Raw genomic sequence first — 18180 nt, 5'->3', positions numbered from 1 at the left:
GTCTGCTGCCACCTAGCGTTTGAAAGTCTCCTATTGAAAGCTAAAAGATGAACTTAATCTAATCTTCTGCACAATGGCCACAATGTACACCTTTAAAACATATAAAGATGTACAACTAGATAAAATGTCATCCAATGAAACACTGTAAACAAATAAATATCACCTCAGCAAAGATTTGTCCTATTAATACAGTTCTAACAATAATATCTAAATTTCACAAGATTGAATATCCTCATGATTAGTTTTTTTTTTTTAAATTATCCAGTTCATATGGGCTCAATTTCATGGCTTTGCTTACTGCTGAAGTCTGCACTTACGATCCCCATTATTCGCTTACTGTGAAAGCCAAGCACAGGTTTTCTGTGCTAGCTGTGTAAGCAAAGAATGCCTAGTATATTGGAGTATGCAGCAGCAAAAGTTCCCAGCTAACCATGAAATACGCTTAACATCAGCATGGAACTCCCTGATCCGCAAGCGCTGATTCTTTGCTTACGGTAAGCAGAGCCATGAAATAAGGCCCCTGTCTGTCACAGATGTCTATGATGGTTCAGGAATTAAATGCACATATACAAAGATTTGTCTAAAAGTTCATTTAGTTAATAACAATGATTGAATTTGACAGTGTGTGATTGGAATCAGTAAAAAAAAACATTGATTGTGTTCATTATTTTTGATATTTCATTTCAGAAAAATGACTCCTATCCTAAAGATAAGAAATGCATTGATTGTGTAAAAAGAACAGATGACAATACTTATGTCAAGCTTATTTCACTGGTTAGCAGGGAATTTTGGCTTGTGCCAAGCGTATTCCATGTTACTTAGGAATTCTACGCTTACAGAGCTGGCGCAGAAATTCGGCACTTGCTTGTAAGCGGAGAATGGTGATCGAAGTGCAATAGCAGTAGAGTTGAAATAGTTGGCTGTTGTTGCTGTTTCAAAGTGACCGTCTCTCCCGATGTGACACTGACCACCTCCTGGTCAGGGGTCACCATGATCGTTATCATCTGTGAGCTTCCTGCCATCAGATCCCCATCTTGTTGATGCTCTGCGGATTCCTGGTTGGCTTTCTGTCTCTCCATCTCCTGTCGTTGCTGCTCCTCCAAGCCACTCCTGATAGCCTCTAAGTCTCTCTCAATATCCTCCGTCGATCAATTCTGAATTTTTCTCTTCTGAGTGACACGTCTTGGCCTGCCTCTTGCTCCGCCACGCCATCGTCTACTCCTCGGAGCCTCACTCGTGACCGTGTCGTCAAGCATATGAACCTTCTATAGAGAAACCAGAGTGCCTGAGTCTGACTTGCCTTGTCTTAGTTAAGAGAACTGGATGTACTTCTTCGGGTTTCTCATTATGTTTGGAGATGTTGTGAGATGGAGACTTGGCATCGACGATGGATTCAGTTTGTTTCAAAGCTTCGTTTGACAAATCACCAAGGACAGATTCATTCATGTCACATTCTATATTGGATTTCAGTGCTTCCCTTGTTTGTGCCCATCTCGGACAATTATGAGCATTCTTATATTTCTCACGGGCGAATCCTTTATTACATACTTTACAACGAATGGTATAGTCATCGGTATGAATTCGCATATGCTCCGCCAAATTGGGGCGTCGGCTGAAACACTTGAAACACTGCGGACACTTAAAGGGCTTGATGCCGCTTTGTGATATGATATGTGCTTTGAGTTTATCAGGACGGTTGAACATCTTCTCGCATCCAGTCAAGGAGCGGAACGGACATTTGAGTTTCTTGACAGGATCGTGAGTGAGGTTATGTCTCTTTAGCTTATCCGGGCGGTTGAACGTCTTCTCACAAGCATCACACTTGTACGGTTTATCCCCGCTGTGTATCAACAAATGAGACAAAATAATGAGGTTTGTTATTTTATGCATATTATGTTGAGATACACCAACTGTGAAGACTAGTCTTTGACAATTACTAATAGTGTCCAGTGTCTTTAAATATCCTTTGAACATTTCCTACTTGGGGTTTGTTTTCCCAACTGTAACCAATAACTGTTGCAGTCATTGGCCAATAATTGACTTAAGGACAATTCAACTGAAACAGGTTTGGTTATAACCATAATATAAAGCTTTGAAATGTTGACTTGTTGGCATATCGCAACTGGTGTGGCTAAAACAGATTTGTTGCTTTTTGGGGAAACAGTGCAGTAAGAACTGAACGTATCAACTTGCATCTTCTTCTGTGTGAGTAAATTTATTTCTGTATTGACAGCAGACTTGAATCCTCGATTCTGATTGTTCGACCCTTAGCAACAAGAGGTGTGACTTCTATTGCATGGCCCATAAACACACCCTGCATATTGTGCTGTTCCAACACCGCATATTGCATTAAGCTGTGCATCATGTTTGCCTGAAAGCTTGTGTATGGAAAAATATAGTGCGTCTGGGTCCCTTATCCATTATCCAACAAGGCCGAAGGGAAACAGAAGTGCTATAATTTGTCATTATAACACTCGCACTTGAGATTGGCTTACGGTCTCATGGTTTCACGCGCCCAGCCGCAGTGCGGTAATCTTCAATTATTGAAGCAGCACTTGAAAGGAAGAAGAAGATTTTAATTCATTCAGTCGATGCGGAGCATCGGATGGTGGCCCTCCAAACACGTTGGTCCTCCATTGCTGTACGCAGCTCTTCCCGACGCAGTCCAGAGGGGAACAGTGACCTTGAGTAGGGACCCAAAGCACAAGCTTGCTCACTGCCAGCTCAGCATGTCTGACGGTCTGACACAGTGACCTGCTAGTCTCAGCCTTCTTGCCCTAATCTTGGTGCTAACTCTCGGTAGTCCACCGTAAAGTTCCAGGTTTGTGACATGCCTGTCCCAATGAATCTGTTTAACACAGCGAAGCATTCTCGTATAGCAGCCGTCCAGTCTCTTCTCTAGACGACTGGCTAGTGTCCAGGGGTCGATTTCACACAGAGTTAGGACTACTCCTAACTTAGGACAAGTCCAAGGAGATATACAAATTGCATGGATAGTCCTAAGTTAGGACGAGTATCTGGTCCTAACTGATCCTTGTAGGTTGTATTGCAGAATTTTAGAACGCACTTGTACACCTGTAACAATGATAATCACACTTGGGGTCAAATTGGGTTTCAAAGCCCCTATGTACATCAGACCTCTTTAGTTTGCATTCATAAAAGGCTACTTCAATTCTCTGGGGTACTGTATGTAAAAAGGCCTTTAGATCAGGAAAAAGTATGTCTCTCCTCCCATTCCATGTCAACATGGTCCAGTGGTTAGACTGCAGGACTTGCAATAGACCGATCCATTAAGTCCCGCCCCATTACGTTTTGACCAATCACAACCCATTGCGCAACCAAAAGTCCGACAAATTAAGGTCCGACATGCGTGTGCGTAGGCTTGGCGCGCCCGGCAGAGTTGTGCAGAATGACATCGGAGAGGCGCACATGTTCTTGCTCACACGTGCGCCGTGGGCGGAGCCTAACTAATGGATCGGTCTATTGCAAGGTTGTGGGCTCCAAGCAAATCGCGGATTTTACAATGACTAGAATAAGTATTGTTTCTTGATTTGTATAATTCCTAATCGTAGACATTAAACCAATGTTTTTATAAGAGAGATTGGCTGTTGCCAGCTTGGTGTGTATATCCCCTTGCGCGAGTTTGCCGAGTTCCTTAAAGGGTAGATCATCTAGAAAAATGGACAAACGAACACCTGTTCTTACCTGCTCATTCTTATGGATGGTCATGTGCGTCTTGAGTTGGTAATATGTCTTCAATTTCTTCCCACAGTACTGACACACATAGGAGCTATCAATCAGCAACTCCTGCCCATCTTCTGTGGTCGCAATGCGAGTATTACCTCCCTCTGAATGGAACAAAAGTTAATTAAAACACTTTAAAGGCGGGGTATAAAGTAGAATGGTAATTACTCCAAAAAACAAACGACCATGAAAACTTACTTTGTTAAAGCAATCGCACAACATCGGTAAACAGTATTGTCCAAAGGCCCACACATCTTGTATCACAAATAATATATAAAATAACAAACCTGTGAAAATTTAGGCTCAATCGTTCATCGGAGTCGGGAGAAAATAACGGGAGACCCCACCCTTGTTTCCGCACGTTTCGCCATGTCATGACATGTGTTTTAAATAAATCCGTTATTCTCGATAACGAGAATTGATAATTGTTTTAATGTTTTCTCAAGAAGTAAAGCATTTCATTGAATAATATTTCAAGGAAAGTCTTTCACCATTACCTTCTGTAAACCCTGTAAGTTATTTGTAAATCTGTGAACTTTAAATTTTTGTTCTATTCAGAAAGGGTCCAATGGCTTTAAGAGCACTGGAGAGCTGTTGATGTTATCAAATGTTGTTAGAAATGACACCCTTTTGATTAATGTAGTTTTAGAGAAAGAGGTTACTTTTCACACACAAAAATTGAACCTGAGAAAGGCTTTAGCATGAAGCCTGTCTCAGGCATCTGAAAACACACAATTCTGTGCAACTATTTTCTTGCAATTTATTTTCTTGCAGCTTTAAAGACCAACTGTATGTGTTGGGCACATCGCGGATACTCTTGTCACACGGCGATTGTTATAATTTATGCAGCTTCTCCAATTAAACATGACGTATCCTTCTTCGGCCACAACTGATTTTGAGGTAAAACGTCGATTTTGTTAAGCTTGTTCCAAATCTAGTTTGAAAAAAGAAGACAAGTACAAAATAAAATCATCCCAGACAGTGCACAGATTAACTTTGCGCTACCTACCACTGTATACAAGTGTAATGCAGTGTACATGTATGTACTTCCTCATACTTGTTGGAATAGTGTCCCAAAGTCAATGGATACATCGAAAAGCAACCTTTGTTGGTGTAGGTTTTGGTCCAATGGTTGACAAAGAAACAATATTTTTGTGCGCAAAGCAAATAAACCAATGTTTTCACTGTTGACCAAACATTTTTGTTAGTGCGTCACAGCAAAAGTTAAACCATAATAAGTCGTCTTGTCTGAACTGAAAGTACGAAACTGCCTGCAAAATTACATTTATTGTTTATCAGTTTGCCTTATAAATGGAACCAGCTTGTATGAAAATGACCCTGTTGGTCTTCCTAGCCGTGTTTGCTATGAGAGCAAGATCCCAAACTCAGCATAGCATTGGGCCCTACACAACGAGCGAGACTGAACGATGTGTGTGCCAGCCACACATCACAGTCAACCCGCCAGTTTGCGGGCGATCCGTTCCCGTGAACTCCGGTACCGGCGGCTACAACTGTACGACCGTCCAGGAAATACTTCATACAGTATCAATACGTCAAGATGAGTTGCAGTTCACAGTCGCAGCAAATCAGGAGACTGTTTCCTCCGAGCTTACTGATACTAAACGTACAGTCGAGGAATTGCAGAACACAGTCTCAGCGGTCTCCTCGGAGGTACAGGGTTTAAGACGACAGCTTGATGATCTTCAAGTGTCTGTTTCTAACTTGGTTGAATTCCTTCATGTTAGACGTAAGTTTATTGCTTTTACATACATTATAATAAAGGCTATAGAAAGATTGTTCACGAAGCCGAAGATAACTTTGTTGGTAACGTCAAGCCGTGCTGTAGAAATAGAAATACTTTACTGGACCTTGGAAAAGCAGCTTAAAGTCACCTGGAAATAGATGATTTTGTTTTCAAACATTAGAGTATATGTTTCTTAACAATAAAATAATGTTTTGAGTAATTGTTTTTAACGATTTATATGTTTAAACAATTAATTAAAGTTGTGTGGGGGTGACTCCGCCTACCCCTTTTGTGACGTCAATCGAGGCAGACTTTGCCTCGATCAAACATCGAACACACGTACGAGCAAGTACATTCAAGTCCTAGTCGTGAGTTTGTACGTTTCGAAAAAGTTTTTTTCTTGCATTTTTTTCGGCAATGTCGACCAGGGCCCAATTTCATAGCGCTGCTTACGGTAAGCAAATTTGCGTGCTTACTGTAGCAGAACAATTTGCTTAAGCCTTAGCGTATTTCACAGGTTAGCAGAAAAATTGGGCGGCCATATTGCGTGTTTACCATGGATTTGCATTGTGACGTCATTTATTTTCGTGTGGTAAGCATCGGAAGGTTAGCATGCATTTTCGTGTGCTTACGGTTAGCAGGGCTATGAAATGGAAATCGCACAATAAGCACAAAATCGGCCGCTAAGCAGCGCTATGAAATTGGGCCCAGGTGTATTGCTGATGGCTGGATGCAGCTAATCAACTAAAGATGGGGTCAGTTTGCAAATCTTTTCCAGCGCTGTGCAGCAAACACTCCGAGCCGTCGTGCTTCGAGAATCCGGAATACACTACACATTTTGACATGAAGAGAAAAGTTCCTTTCTAAAACATGACGCCATACCAACAATTTTTCCAGCTAGTTGGGAAGTCGAAGAAGGTACCTGAAAGACGTAACTAACCTAAAGGAGCATTTGCGTAACGTGAAAAAAATCAGGTATTGTTTCAACTTTGAGGGCATGTTTTTAGCTTACGCCAAGCGTCATTATCTTGTGTTGGCACTGCATGCGATTCATCGCGCCTCGATTGACGTGAGGAACAGCGCCCTCTTGGGTCGGGCTTATTTTCAAATTTGTAAATTACATGGAAACTAATTTTTTTAAACCTTAGTTAATTGTGTATTCATATTCCACTCATCAAAACACATATTTTAGTGACAAAAGCTTTATTTTGACAAAATACCACTGCAAGGTGACTTTAATTTTTTTTCAAAAACACGTTGAGACTTTATTATCACTCTCTTAAAGACAGTGGACACACTATTGGTAATTGTCAAAGACCAGTCTTCTCACTTGGTGTATCTCAACATATACATAAAATAACAAACCTGTGCAAATTTAAGCTCAATCGGTCGTCGAAGTTGCGAGTTAATAATGAAAGAAAAACACCCTTGTCACACGAAGTTGTGTGCTTTTAGATGGTTGATTTCGAGACCTCAAATTCTAAACTTGAGGTCTCGAACTCAAATTCGTGGAAAAATACTTCTTTCTCGAAAACTACGTCACTTCAGATGCAGACGTTTCTCACAATGTTTTATACCATCAACCTCTCCCCATTACTCATTACCAAGTAAAGTTTTATGCTAATAATTATTTTGAGTAATTACCAATAGTGTCCACTGCCTTTAAATTATAACATCTATGTCCTTACAGTTGGTGAAATAAAAACTTTTTTTTTTAATGTTTACATAAAATATTATTGTACAGTTGCCCCTCCAAATGATTGTTCCGAGACTCTTGCGAGGGGTGAATTGATCAGTGGCGTGTACTCGGTACAACCTCTAGACTCCGGTGAAGCTTTCCAGGTATACTGTGATATGGAAACAGACGGTGGTGGATGGACGGTAAGTTCACGGATTATAGTGAATTAGATAGTACTCATCTCTACGAATATTTGTAAATAAGAATAAGTTTGATCAAGTCAAAGAAGACCAGGGTTATTTTAAAAACCTCCACGTTCCCTTGATAGGTTTTCCAGCGGCGTCAGGACGGCAGTGTAGATTTCTATTTGGACTTTGCCAACTACAGCCGGGGCTTTGGGAATCTAGAGGGAGAGTTTTGGCTGGGTAACGACAACTTGCACCGTCTGACTGCTCAGGGCGAGTACGAACTCCGCGTAGATCTCACAGGCCTCGACGACGATACCGGCTTTGCTATTTATGGCTCGTTCAGCATCGCCGATGTGAGCGATAACTACCGGCTGATGGTAGGAAGTTACTCTGGAACCGCAGGTAAGATGCTATAAGTGGAAACTTCGTAGTTATACAAAAATATGGCAGGGTAGTCTGTGTTTATCGCTGTGACCGATTGCTTTTGGTTGGTGTCAATGAAAGAGAGAAAAGAAACATCGTGATTCAAATAGTTGAATGAGAAATCACCTCTTTCTCAAAAACTACGTTCCTTCAGAGGGAGCCGTTTCTCACAATGTTCACATCTCTCCAATGCTAGTTCAAGTAGGTTTCTAATAATCATTTTGAGTAATAACCGATAGTGTCTGGAGTGCCTTAAAAAGTGGAGGGGGAATTGTTTTTGTTTTGTTCCTCAACTCCAGACGGAAAAAGGAGGAGTAGAATTTTGCATCACTTGCTGCTCAAACCAAGCCGAAATTGGAGGGGTGTATCCTTTGCTGCCCAACACCAAGTAAAAAAGAGGAAGATGATGTTAATCCCTTGAAACTAAAAAATGACAAAATGTACGACAAATAACTTGAATTCAGCCATTTTAAACTCGCTAGAAACATTTAACAGAATCGTAAAACCACAATTTGGAGGAGAACAAATATAACGTATAAACGTTGCTTTTAAATCCCATTTCGATAGCAATTTTCTAACTATCTTATTAAACTGTCATCGGTAAACAGTATTGTCCAAAGGCCACTTCGTGTATCACAACGTATAATAATATAAAACAACAAACCTGTGAAAAGTTAGGCTCAATCGGTCATCGGAGGCAGGAGAAAATAACGGGAAAACCCACTCTTGTTTCCGCACGTTTCGCCATGTCATGACATGTGTTTATAATAAATCTGTTATTGTTGATATCGAAAATTTATAGGTGTTTTAATGTTTTCTCAAAAAGTAAAGCGTTTCATGGAATAATATTTCAAGGGAAGTCTTTCACCAGTACCTTCTGTAAACTTTGTAAGTTATTTGTAAATCTGTGAACTTTTAACTTTTGGTTCTGTTCAGAATGTGTCCAATGGCTTTAAAAAGAAAACAAAATGCAGTTAAAATTGGACCTGATTGTGAAACATTTACTTCACTTCTCCCAATATCCCAGTTCCATTAATTGATAAATTTGTTTCTAATCGCACCTTATCGGCCTAAGTTATGTTCGAAACAAATTAATGTTTAAAGTTACCTCCTGTCAACATCGCCTTTATTTACACGTATGACTATAATGGCTACGTGTGTTATCTTTCAGGAGACAAGTTATCACCCCACAATAACCAGGCCTTTACGACCAAAGACCGAGACAACGATGCCAAGAGTATTTATAACTGTGCTGAGCGATGGCACGGAGCCTGGTGGTACAGTGCCTGCTACTACTCCAATTTGAACGGGAGATACTTCAATGAGGCCACTACGAACCAAGAAGGAATTGTGTGGGCTGGCTTTTCGGGTTGGCGCTCACTCAAAACAACTGAGATGAAGATTAGAAGGAAAGTTTAGTCCTTAATTAAGATGGATACCATTTTAAAAAGGTATGCAGTAATAAACATCTCCTCATAAATCACCTTATCGCTTCACCTTATTAAGTTTCTCGTAAATTTTTAAACAAAAATAATTAAACCTGTACTTTGAAACCTAAAAATGGAAAACATGGAAAACAATTTAATGTGAATTAACTTTTAATGCAATGGATTAAATGAGACATGTATAAAAATCGTGACATCGGGTAGCTAAAATAGTTGCAGAAAGTAACTAATAAGGAATGTCACTTTAAACCCAATACGACCAGTATAGTATGTAAGACTTCCAAGTACAAACGCGATACTTATAAAACTCTCAAGATACCCTTCTAATATAACCCGTTCTAAATCCGACTCGTATAATGAGAGTGGATGCTAGTGTTTTTATAAACAATGCGGTGGCTTGTTGAATCAAATACAATATTTTATTTTGTAAATTTTGTCATGAAAGATCTGCTATTGTAAGTTGTTCACATAGAATTTAGATATATACGAACATTAAAAAGGGCTTAATACGGTTCCATACTAAATCGACGCCTTTTTAAAGGCAGTGGACACTATTGGTAATTACTCCAAATAGTTATTAGCATAAAACCTTGGTAACGAGTAATGGGGAGAGGTTGATAGTATACAACATTGTGAGTAACGGCTCTCTCTGAAGTGACGCGGTTTCGAGAAAGAAGTAAGTGTCCACGAACTTGATTATGAGACATCAGAACTGGATTTTGAGGTCTCGCAAAGCATCTGAAAGCACACAACTTCGTGTGACAAGGTTGTTTTTTCTTTCATAGCTACTGGCAACTTCGACGACCAATTGAGCTCAAATTTTCACAGGTTTGTTATTTTATGCATATTATATACTCCAAGTAAGAAGACTGGTCCTTGACAATTACCAATAGTGTCCAGTGTCTTAAACCACAACTGTCTCCTTTCCTAATAATTGTTCTGTTTGGGTTTTACCCACTGCAAATGCTTTGAAACAAGCAAATGGCGGTATGGTGGAAAGTCGATTATTCTCTTAGTAGGCCTAATAAGACTAATATTAACTGCAATGGATATGTCCTGGTTAATTAATGCTCAGATATAATCTATGACAGAAGTATAATCTATGAATGAAATCTAAAATAAACAACTGTGTAACAGGTAATGATCCAACTTGGGTAGGTTTCTAATTTCCTGTACTCAACATCTTTCAGATTGGATTCACTGGCTATCCCAATGTGATGAAACTTTCATAGATATTATTTTGCTAAATTGATTTTGAACTTGAGGTTGTGATTGATTGTATCTTTAAATAACAATCAGATAGCAGCCTGGCAGCGCAAGGAGCACTTCTGTTTTATCTCTCTGCTTAAGTTTTAATTTCTACATAATTTTGCCTGCTTCAAGTGTATTTCCTGCTAATAATTATGAAATCAGTTTCAAAAGCCATTTTGATTTTAATTTGATTTTTGTTTTGTTTTTTTGTTAGCTTTGGTCAAGGTTTCTTGTAGTTTATTTTGGTTTAGGTTTAACTTGGTTTTCTTTGTTTGAAGTTCCGAACAGAGTAATTTTTAAGGTTTAGATCACAAGTTCATCCATTTTTGGTTTGCATTGTTTTATACTGCTTTTGTTAAATTGTCTTATAATCAATAAAGTCATTTTTTATTTTTGTTTGAGAAACCTATACTTTGTGTCATCTGTTCCTATTTTTGTTGTGCATTTCCTCGCGTCTTTTCCCCACCCGATCTTGAGTGTGTTTTATTAGTTATATTCAATATAGTTTTCATAGTGTACCCTTTTTCCAGGTTACATTTTTATCACACGGCGATTGTTATAATTTATGCAACTTCTTCAATTAAACGAGAAGTACCCTCCTTCGGCCACAACTGATTTTGAGGTAAAACATCGATTTTGTTAAGCATGATAAGTTAGTCAGTTCCAAGTGTAGTTTAAAAAAATAAAAAATAATAACATCAAAATAAAATCAGCCCAGACAGTGCAATGATTTTTGCTACCTACCGCTGTATACAAAGTGTAGTGCAGTGTACATGTATATGTACTTCATACTTTCTGGAATATTAACCCGTGTAGGTTAATGGATAGATCGAAAAACAACGTTGTTGGTGTACGTTTTAGTCCAATGATTGACAAAAAATACCCAATATTTTTGTGCGCAAAGCAAATAAGCCAGTGTTTTCACTGTGGACCAAACATTTTTGTTAGTGCATAAATAAGTCGTCTCGTCTAAACTGAATTTCCCATCTGGGACAATAAAGTGAATTGAATTGAAATGAATGTTGCAATTAGAATTAAAGGCACTGCAGCCGATTTCACGAAATGCTAGGATAAATCCTATATCGAGTTAGGACGAGTAACTCAGGGTGTCGTGGCCAAGCGGATAGGTGCTCTGGTGCTTCTGTTCAGCAGAGTGTGGGTTCGAATCCCGGTCGTGACACTTGTGTCCCTGAGCAAGACACTTCACTATAATTGCTTCTCTCCACCCAGGGGTAAATGGGTACCTGTGAGGGCAGAGATGGTTCTTGTGATTGATTTAGCCGAGTAGCGCAAATTAATATTGCACAGGCTGCATACTCCCCACCAGGGAGCTGAGATGGTTTCAGGAGTGATTTAAGGCCCAGTGACCAGGGGTAATAACGGTGAAGCGCTTTGGGATGCCCTTCTGGTGTAAAGCTCTATATAAAAACGGGTTATTATTATTATTAACTCGTCCTATAGGAGATGGGTTCAATGCGTCGTAACATCATAGGCCCATGGTTACGGAACTGAACTCGTCCTAAGTTCTAAAATTGATTCTAAAGTTAGGCAGAGTTTGGTGAAAATGACGGCTGGACACGTTTAGTATTAAGTGACGTAGTTTTCGAGAAAGAAGTAATTTTCAACGATCTTGATTTCGAGACCTCAGAGAATTTGAGGTCTAGAAATCAAGCATCAGAAAGCACACAACTTCGTCACCGTGTGACAAGAGTGTTTTTTCTTTCATTATTATCTTGCAACTTGTTTGTGTATTATAACATTATGCACATCTGTGCTCGGGAGTTTATTTACTAGTGGTGCTATGCACCCACAGACCTTTTCGCAAATACCATTGCGCAGGCGCAAACTGCCGAATGAGGTGTATGCTGGTCTAGCTAGTACCCAAATTTGATAGCTATAGCTAGACCACCATGCATCTCATTCCACGTCTATTGTGCACGTACAGAGTATTTGCGATAAGGTTAAAAATTACGACCTTGCCACCAATTTCTGGCGTTTTTTATTGTTTTGCTACAGCAATCTTTTCTTGCCTCAGTCTTTGTTTGACTCATTAAATATACACAAAAACAAAACAACTCAACAGCTTTCTTCTGAATACAACATTCTGGACCTTTTAAGTTTGGTTTAATAATTTCAAACACCTCAATTGGCATACATACATGCATGTACATGTACATGTATACATCATTCAATAAATGAAAACACATCGTTTTAGAAGACAAAGTTTCCTGGGGAAAAATAACTACTTTCAATGTGAAAACTCACAGATTTAAATGGTTCACTAGTACCAATCCTCCAGAGAAGTACTTCCATCTAACACACCATCAAAGCTTGAGTAAAATAGATTTTATAACCTTGCAAACAAAACTGCTGATTATTTCAATTGTTGCAATCAAAATGAGCCTAAAATAATACAAACTCCTTATAGCAATAAGAAAGCCCTTTTGTTTGTGGTCACTGAATTTGATGAATATTTCACGTATGTTGATTTGGTGTGACAATGGGAGACTTTCTGGGACGATAGAGGGCAGCAGACTTACCGGGTAAATCCATTGTTCTCAGAATTATGCGCATGTTCAGAACTACGTAAACAAGGGAAATTTACCCGGTATGTCTGCTGCCACCTAGCGTTTGAAAGTCTCCTATTGAAAGCTAAAAGATGAACTTAATCTAATCTTCTGCACAATGGCCACAATGTACACCTTTAAAACATATAAAGATGTACAACTAGATAAAATGTCATCCAATGAAACACTGTAAACAAATAAATATCACCTCAGCAAAGATTTGTCCTATTAATACAGTTCTAACAATAATATCTAAATTTCACAAGATTGAATATCCTCATGATTAGTTTTTTTTTTTTAAATTATCCAGTTCATATGGGCTCAATTTCATGGCTTTGCTTACTGCTGAAGTCTGCACTTACGATCCCCATTATTCGCTTACTGTGAAAGCCAAGCACAGGTTTTCTGTGCTAGCTGTGTAAGCAAAGAATGCCTAGTATATTGGAGTATGCACCAGCAAAAGTTCCCAGCTAACCATGAAATACGCTTAACATCAGCATGGAACTCCCTGATTCCGCAAGCGCTGATTCTTTGCTTACGGTAAGCAGAGCCATGAAATAAGGCCCCTGTCTGTCACAGATGTCTATGATGGTTCAGGAATTAAAAGGACATATACAAAGATTTGTCTAAAATATTTGTTCATTTAGTTCATAACAATGATTGAATTTGACAGTGTGTGATCGGAATCCGTAAAAAAACATTGATTATGTTAATTATTTTTGATATTTCGTTTCAGAAAAATGACTCCTATCCTAAGATAAGAAGTGCATTGATTGTGTAAAAAGAACAGATGTCAATACTACGACCAGGTCAGTATTAATCCAGGTCGATATTAGTCCAGGTCAATACTGCACCCAACTAGATAGATACTTTCCAATTAGGAAGTTGGGCAATCTCTAAGCCAAGAAATTACAAAGACATCTATTCTAATGTTTCACTTTTTCCTTTGTAAAACCTTTTTGTTTTTCATTGGAGAGTGGACAAGTTATGGCCACAGGTTTGCCCTTTACTATTTTAGTGACTGGCCAGCAGGACCTGGGCCAAAATTTTATGGCTCTGCTTACTGTAAGCAAATAATCTGCGCTCGCGGAAGCACGGAATTCTGCACTTATGTCAAGCTTATTTCACTGGTTAGCAGGGAATTTTGGCTTGTGCAAAGCGTATTCCATGTTACTTAGGAATTCTACGCTTACAGAGCTGGCGCAGAAATTCGGCACTTGCTTGTAAGCGGAGAATGGTGATCGAAGTGCAGTAGCAGTAGAGTTGAAATAGTTGGCTGTTGTTGCTGTTTCAAAGTAACCGTCTCTCCCGATGTGACACTGACCACCTCCTGGTCAGGGGTCACCATGATCGTTATCATCCGTGAGCTTCCTGCCATCAGATCCCCATCTTGTTGATGCTCTGCGGATTCCTGGTTGGCTTTCTGTCTCTCCATCTCCTGTCGTTGCTGCTCCTCCAAGCCACTCCTGATAGCCTCTAAGTCTCTCTCAATATCCTCCGTCGATCAATTCTGAATTTTTCTCTTCTGAGTGACACGTCTTGGCCTGCCTCTTGCTCCGCCACGCCATCGTCTACTCCTCGGAGCCTCACTCGTGACCGTGTCGTCAAGCATATGAACCTTCTATAGAGAAACCAGAGTGCCTGAGTCTGACTTGCCTTGTCTTAGTTAAGAGAACTGGATGTACTTCTTCGGGTTTCTCATTATGTTTGGAGATGTTGTGAGATGGAGACTTGGCATCGACGATTGATTCAGTTTGTTTCAAAGCTTCGTTTGACAAATCACCAAGGACAGATTCATTCATGTCACATTCTATATTGGATTTCAGTGCTTCCCTTGTTTGTGCCCATCTCGGACAATTATGAGCATTCTTATATTTCTCACGGGCGAATCCTTTATTACATACTTTACAACGAATGGTATAGTCATCGGTATGAATTCGCATATGCTCCGCCAAATTGGGGCGTCGGCTGAAACACTTGAAACACTGCGGACACTTAAAGGGCTTGATGCCGCTTTGTGATATGATATGTGCTTTGAGTTTATCAGGACGGTTGAACATCTTCTCGCATCCAGTCAAGGAGCGGAACGGACATTTGAGTTTCTTGACAGGATCGTGAGTGAGGTTATGTCTCTTTAGCTTATCCGGGCGGTTGAACGTCTTCTCACAAGCATCACACTTGTACGGTTTATCCCCGCTGTGTATCAACAAATGAGACAAAATAATGAGGTTTGTTATTTTATGCATATTATGTTGAGATACACCAACTGTGAAGACTAGTCTTTGACAATTACTAATAGTGTCCAGTGTCTTTAAATATCCTTTGAACATTTCCTACTTGGGGTTTGTTTTCCCAACTGTAACCAATAACTGTTGCAGTCATTGGCCAATAATTGACTTAAGGACAATTCAACTGAAACAGGTTTGGTTATAACCATAATATAAAGCTTTGAAATGTTGACTTGTTGGCATATCGCAACTGGTGTGGCTAAAACAGATTTGTTGCTTTTTGGGGAAACAGTGCAGTAAGAACTGAACGTATCAACTTGCATCTTCTTCTGTGTGAGTAAATTTATTTCTGTATTGACAGCAGACTTGAATCCTCGATTCTGATTGTTCGACCCTTAGCAACAAGAGGTGTGACTTCTATTGCATGGCCCATAACACACCCTGCATATTGTGCTGTTCCAATACCGCATATTGCATTAAGCTGCGCATCATGTTTGCCTGAAAGCTTGTGTATGGAAAAATATAGTGCGTCTGGGTCCCTTATCCATTATCCAACAAGGCCGAAGGGAAACAGAAGTGCTATAATTTGTCATTATAACACTCGCACTTGAGATTGGCTTACGGTCTCATGGTTTCACGCGCCCAGCCGCAGTGCGGTAATCTTCAATTATTGAAGCAGCACTTGAAAGGAAGAAGAAGATTTTAATTCATTCAGTCGATGCGGAGCATCGGATGGTGGCCCTCCAAACACGTTGGTCCTCCATTGCTGTACGCAGCTCTTCCCGACGCAGTCCAGAGGGGAACAGTGACCTTGAGTAGGGACCCAAAGCACAAGCTTGCTCACTGCCAGCTCAGCATGTCTGACGGTCTGACACAGTGACCTGCTAGTCTCAGCCTTCTTGCCCTAATCTTGGTGCTAACTCTCGGTAGTCCACCGTAAAGTTCCAGGTTTGTGACATGCCTGTCCCAATGAATCTGTTTAACACAGCGAAGCATTCTCGTATAGCAGCCGTCCAGTCTCTTCTCTAGACGACTGGCTAGTGTCCAGGGGTCGATTTCACACAGAGTTAGGACTACTCCTAACTTAGGACAAGTCCTAGGAGATATACAAATTGCATGGATAGTCCTAAGTTAGGACGAGTATCTGGTCCTAACTGATCCTTGTAGGTTGTATTGCAGAATTTTAGAACGCACTTGTACACCTGTAACAATGATAATCACACTTGGGGTCAAATTGGGTTTCAAAGCCCCTATGTACATCAGACCTCTTTAGTTTGCATTCATAAAAGGCTACTTCAATTCTCTGGGGTACTGTATGTAAAAAGGCCTTTAGATCAGGAAAAAGTATGTCTCTCCTCCCATTCCATGTCAACATGGTCCAGTGGTTAGACTGCAGGACTTGCAATAGACCGATCCATTAAGTCCCGCCCCATTACGTTTTGACCAATCACAACCCATTGCGCAACCAAAAGTCCGACAAATTAAGGTCCGACATGCGTGTGCGTAGGCTTGGCGCGCCCGGCAGAGTTGTGCAGAATGACATCGGAGAGGCGCACATGTTCTTGCTCACACGTGCGCCGTGGGCGGAGCCTAACTAATGGATCGGTCTATTGCAAGGTTGTGGGCTCCAAGCAAATCGCGGATTTTACAATGACTATAATAAGTATTGTTTCTTGATTTGTATAATTCCTAATCGTAGACATTAAACCAATGTTTTATAAGAGAGATTGGCTGTTGCCAGCTTGGTGTGTATATCCCCTTGTGGGAGTTTGCCGAGTTCCTTAAAGGGTAGATCATCTAGAAAAATGGACAAACGAACACCTGTTCTTACCTGCTCATTATTATGGATTGTCATGTGCGTCTTGAGGTCGTAATTTGTCTTCATTCTTCCCACAGTACTGACACACATAGGAGCTATCAATCAATAATTCCTGCCCATCTTCTGTGGTCGCAATAAAAGTATTACCTCCCTCTGAATGGAACAAAAGTTAATTAAAACACTTTAAAGGCGGGGTATAAAGTAGAATGGTAATTACTCCAAAAAACAAACGACCATGAAAACTTACTTTGTTAAAGCAATCGCACAACATCGGTAAACAGTATTGTCCAAAGGCCCACACATCTTGTATCACAAATAATATATAAAATAACAAACCTGTGAAAATTTAGGCTCAATCGTTCATCGGAGTCGGGAGAAAATAACGGGAGACCCCACCCTTGTTTCCGCACGTTTCGCCATGTCATGACATGTGTTTTAAATAAATCCGTTATTCTCGATAACGAGAATTGATAATTGTTTTAATGTTTTCTCAAGAAGTAAAGCATTTCATTGAATAATATTTCAAGGAAAGTCTTTCACCATTACCTTCTGTAAACCCTGTAAGTTATTTGTAAATCTGTGAACTTTAAATTTTTGTTCTATTCAGAAAGGGTCCAATGGCTTTAAGAGCACTGGAGAGCTGTTGATGTTATCAAATGTTGTTAGAAATGACACCCTTTTGATTAATGCAGTTTTAGAGAAAGAGGTTACTTTTCACACACAAAAATTGAACCTGAGAAAGGCTTTAGCATGAAGCCTGTCTCAGGCATCTGAAAACACACAATTCTGTGCAACTATTTTCTTGCAATTTATTTTCTTGCAGCTTTAAAGACCAACTGTATGTGTTGGGCACATCGCGGATACTCTTGTCACACGGCGATTGTTATAATTTATGCAGCTTCTCCAATTAAACATGACGTATCCTTCTTCGGCCACAACTGATTTTGAGGTAAAACGTCGATTTTGTTAAGCTTGTTCCAAATCTAGTTTAAAAAAAGAAGACAAGTACAAAATAAAATCATCCCAGACAGTGCACAGATTAACTTTGCGCTACCTACCACTGTATACAAGTGTAATGCAGTGTACATGTATG

The 18180-nt window shown here is 39.8% G+C and overlaps 3 protein-coding genes across 3 annotated transcripts; 1 reads left to right on the top strand and 2 right to left on the bottom strand.

The window, feature by feature from the left end:
* Positions 1–1248: 1248 nt before the first annotated feature.
* LOC117288833 (zinc finger protein 341-like) lies at positions 1249–2597 on the bottom strand. Its single transcript, XM_033769685.1, has 2 exons — positions 2496–2597; positions 1249–1840 (listed from the first exon to the last, which is right to left on the bottom strand). Exons 1-2 carry the CDS (start codon positions 2501–2503, stop codon positions 1249–1251), a joined length of 600 nt encoding a protein of 199 aa, XP_033625576.1. The 5' UTR covers positions 2504–2597.
* Positions 2598–4863: 2266 nt separating this feature from the next.
* LOC117288832 (ficolin-2-like) lies at positions 4864–9196 on the top strand. The gene is made up of 4 exons (XM_033769684.1): positions 4864–5491; positions 7233–7369; positions 7495–7756; positions 8949–9196. Exons 1-4 carry the CDS (start codon positions 5056–5058, stop codon positions 9194–9196), a joined length of 1083 nt encoding a protein of 360 aa, XP_033625575.1. The 5' UTR covers positions 4864–5055.
* Positions 9197–14644: 5448 nt separating this feature from the next.
* Positions 14645–15995, bottom strand: LOC117288831 (zinc finger protein 341-like). The gene is made up of 2 exons (XM_033769683.1): positions 15891–15995; positions 14645–15236 (listed from the first exon to the last, which is right to left on the bottom strand). The coding sequence occupies exons 1-2, from the start codon at positions 15896–15898 to the stop codon at positions 14645–14647; spliced, it is 600 nt and encodes a 199-aa protein (XP_033625574.1). The 5' UTR covers positions 15899–15995.
* Between the last annotated feature and the right edge of the window lie 2185 nt (positions 15996–18180).

The sequence above is a fragment of the Asterias rubens genome, chromosome 4 (assembly GCF_902459465.1).
Source record: "Asterias rubens chromosome 4, eAstRub1.3, whole genome shotgun sequence".
Classification (NCBI taxonomy): Eukaryota; Metazoa; Echinodermata; class Asteroidea; order Forcipulatida; family Asteriidae; genus Asterias; species Asterias rubens.
This window is presented reverse-complemented; position numbering and strand designations above follow the sequence as displayed.

Coding starts and splice junctions, on each gene's coding strand:
- LOC117288832 (XM_033769684.1), top strand. CDS start 5,056: ATGGAACCAGCTTGTATGAAAATGACCCTGTTGGTCTTCCTAGCCGTG. Junction 5,492..7,232: donor TGAATTCCTTCATGTTAGAC/GTAAGTTTATTG, acceptor ATTATTGTACAG/TTGCCCCTCCAAATGATTGT. Junction 7,370..7,494: donor CAGACGGTGGTGGATGGACG/GTAAGTTCACGG, acceptor TTCCCTTGATAG/GTTTTCCAGCGGCGTCAGGA.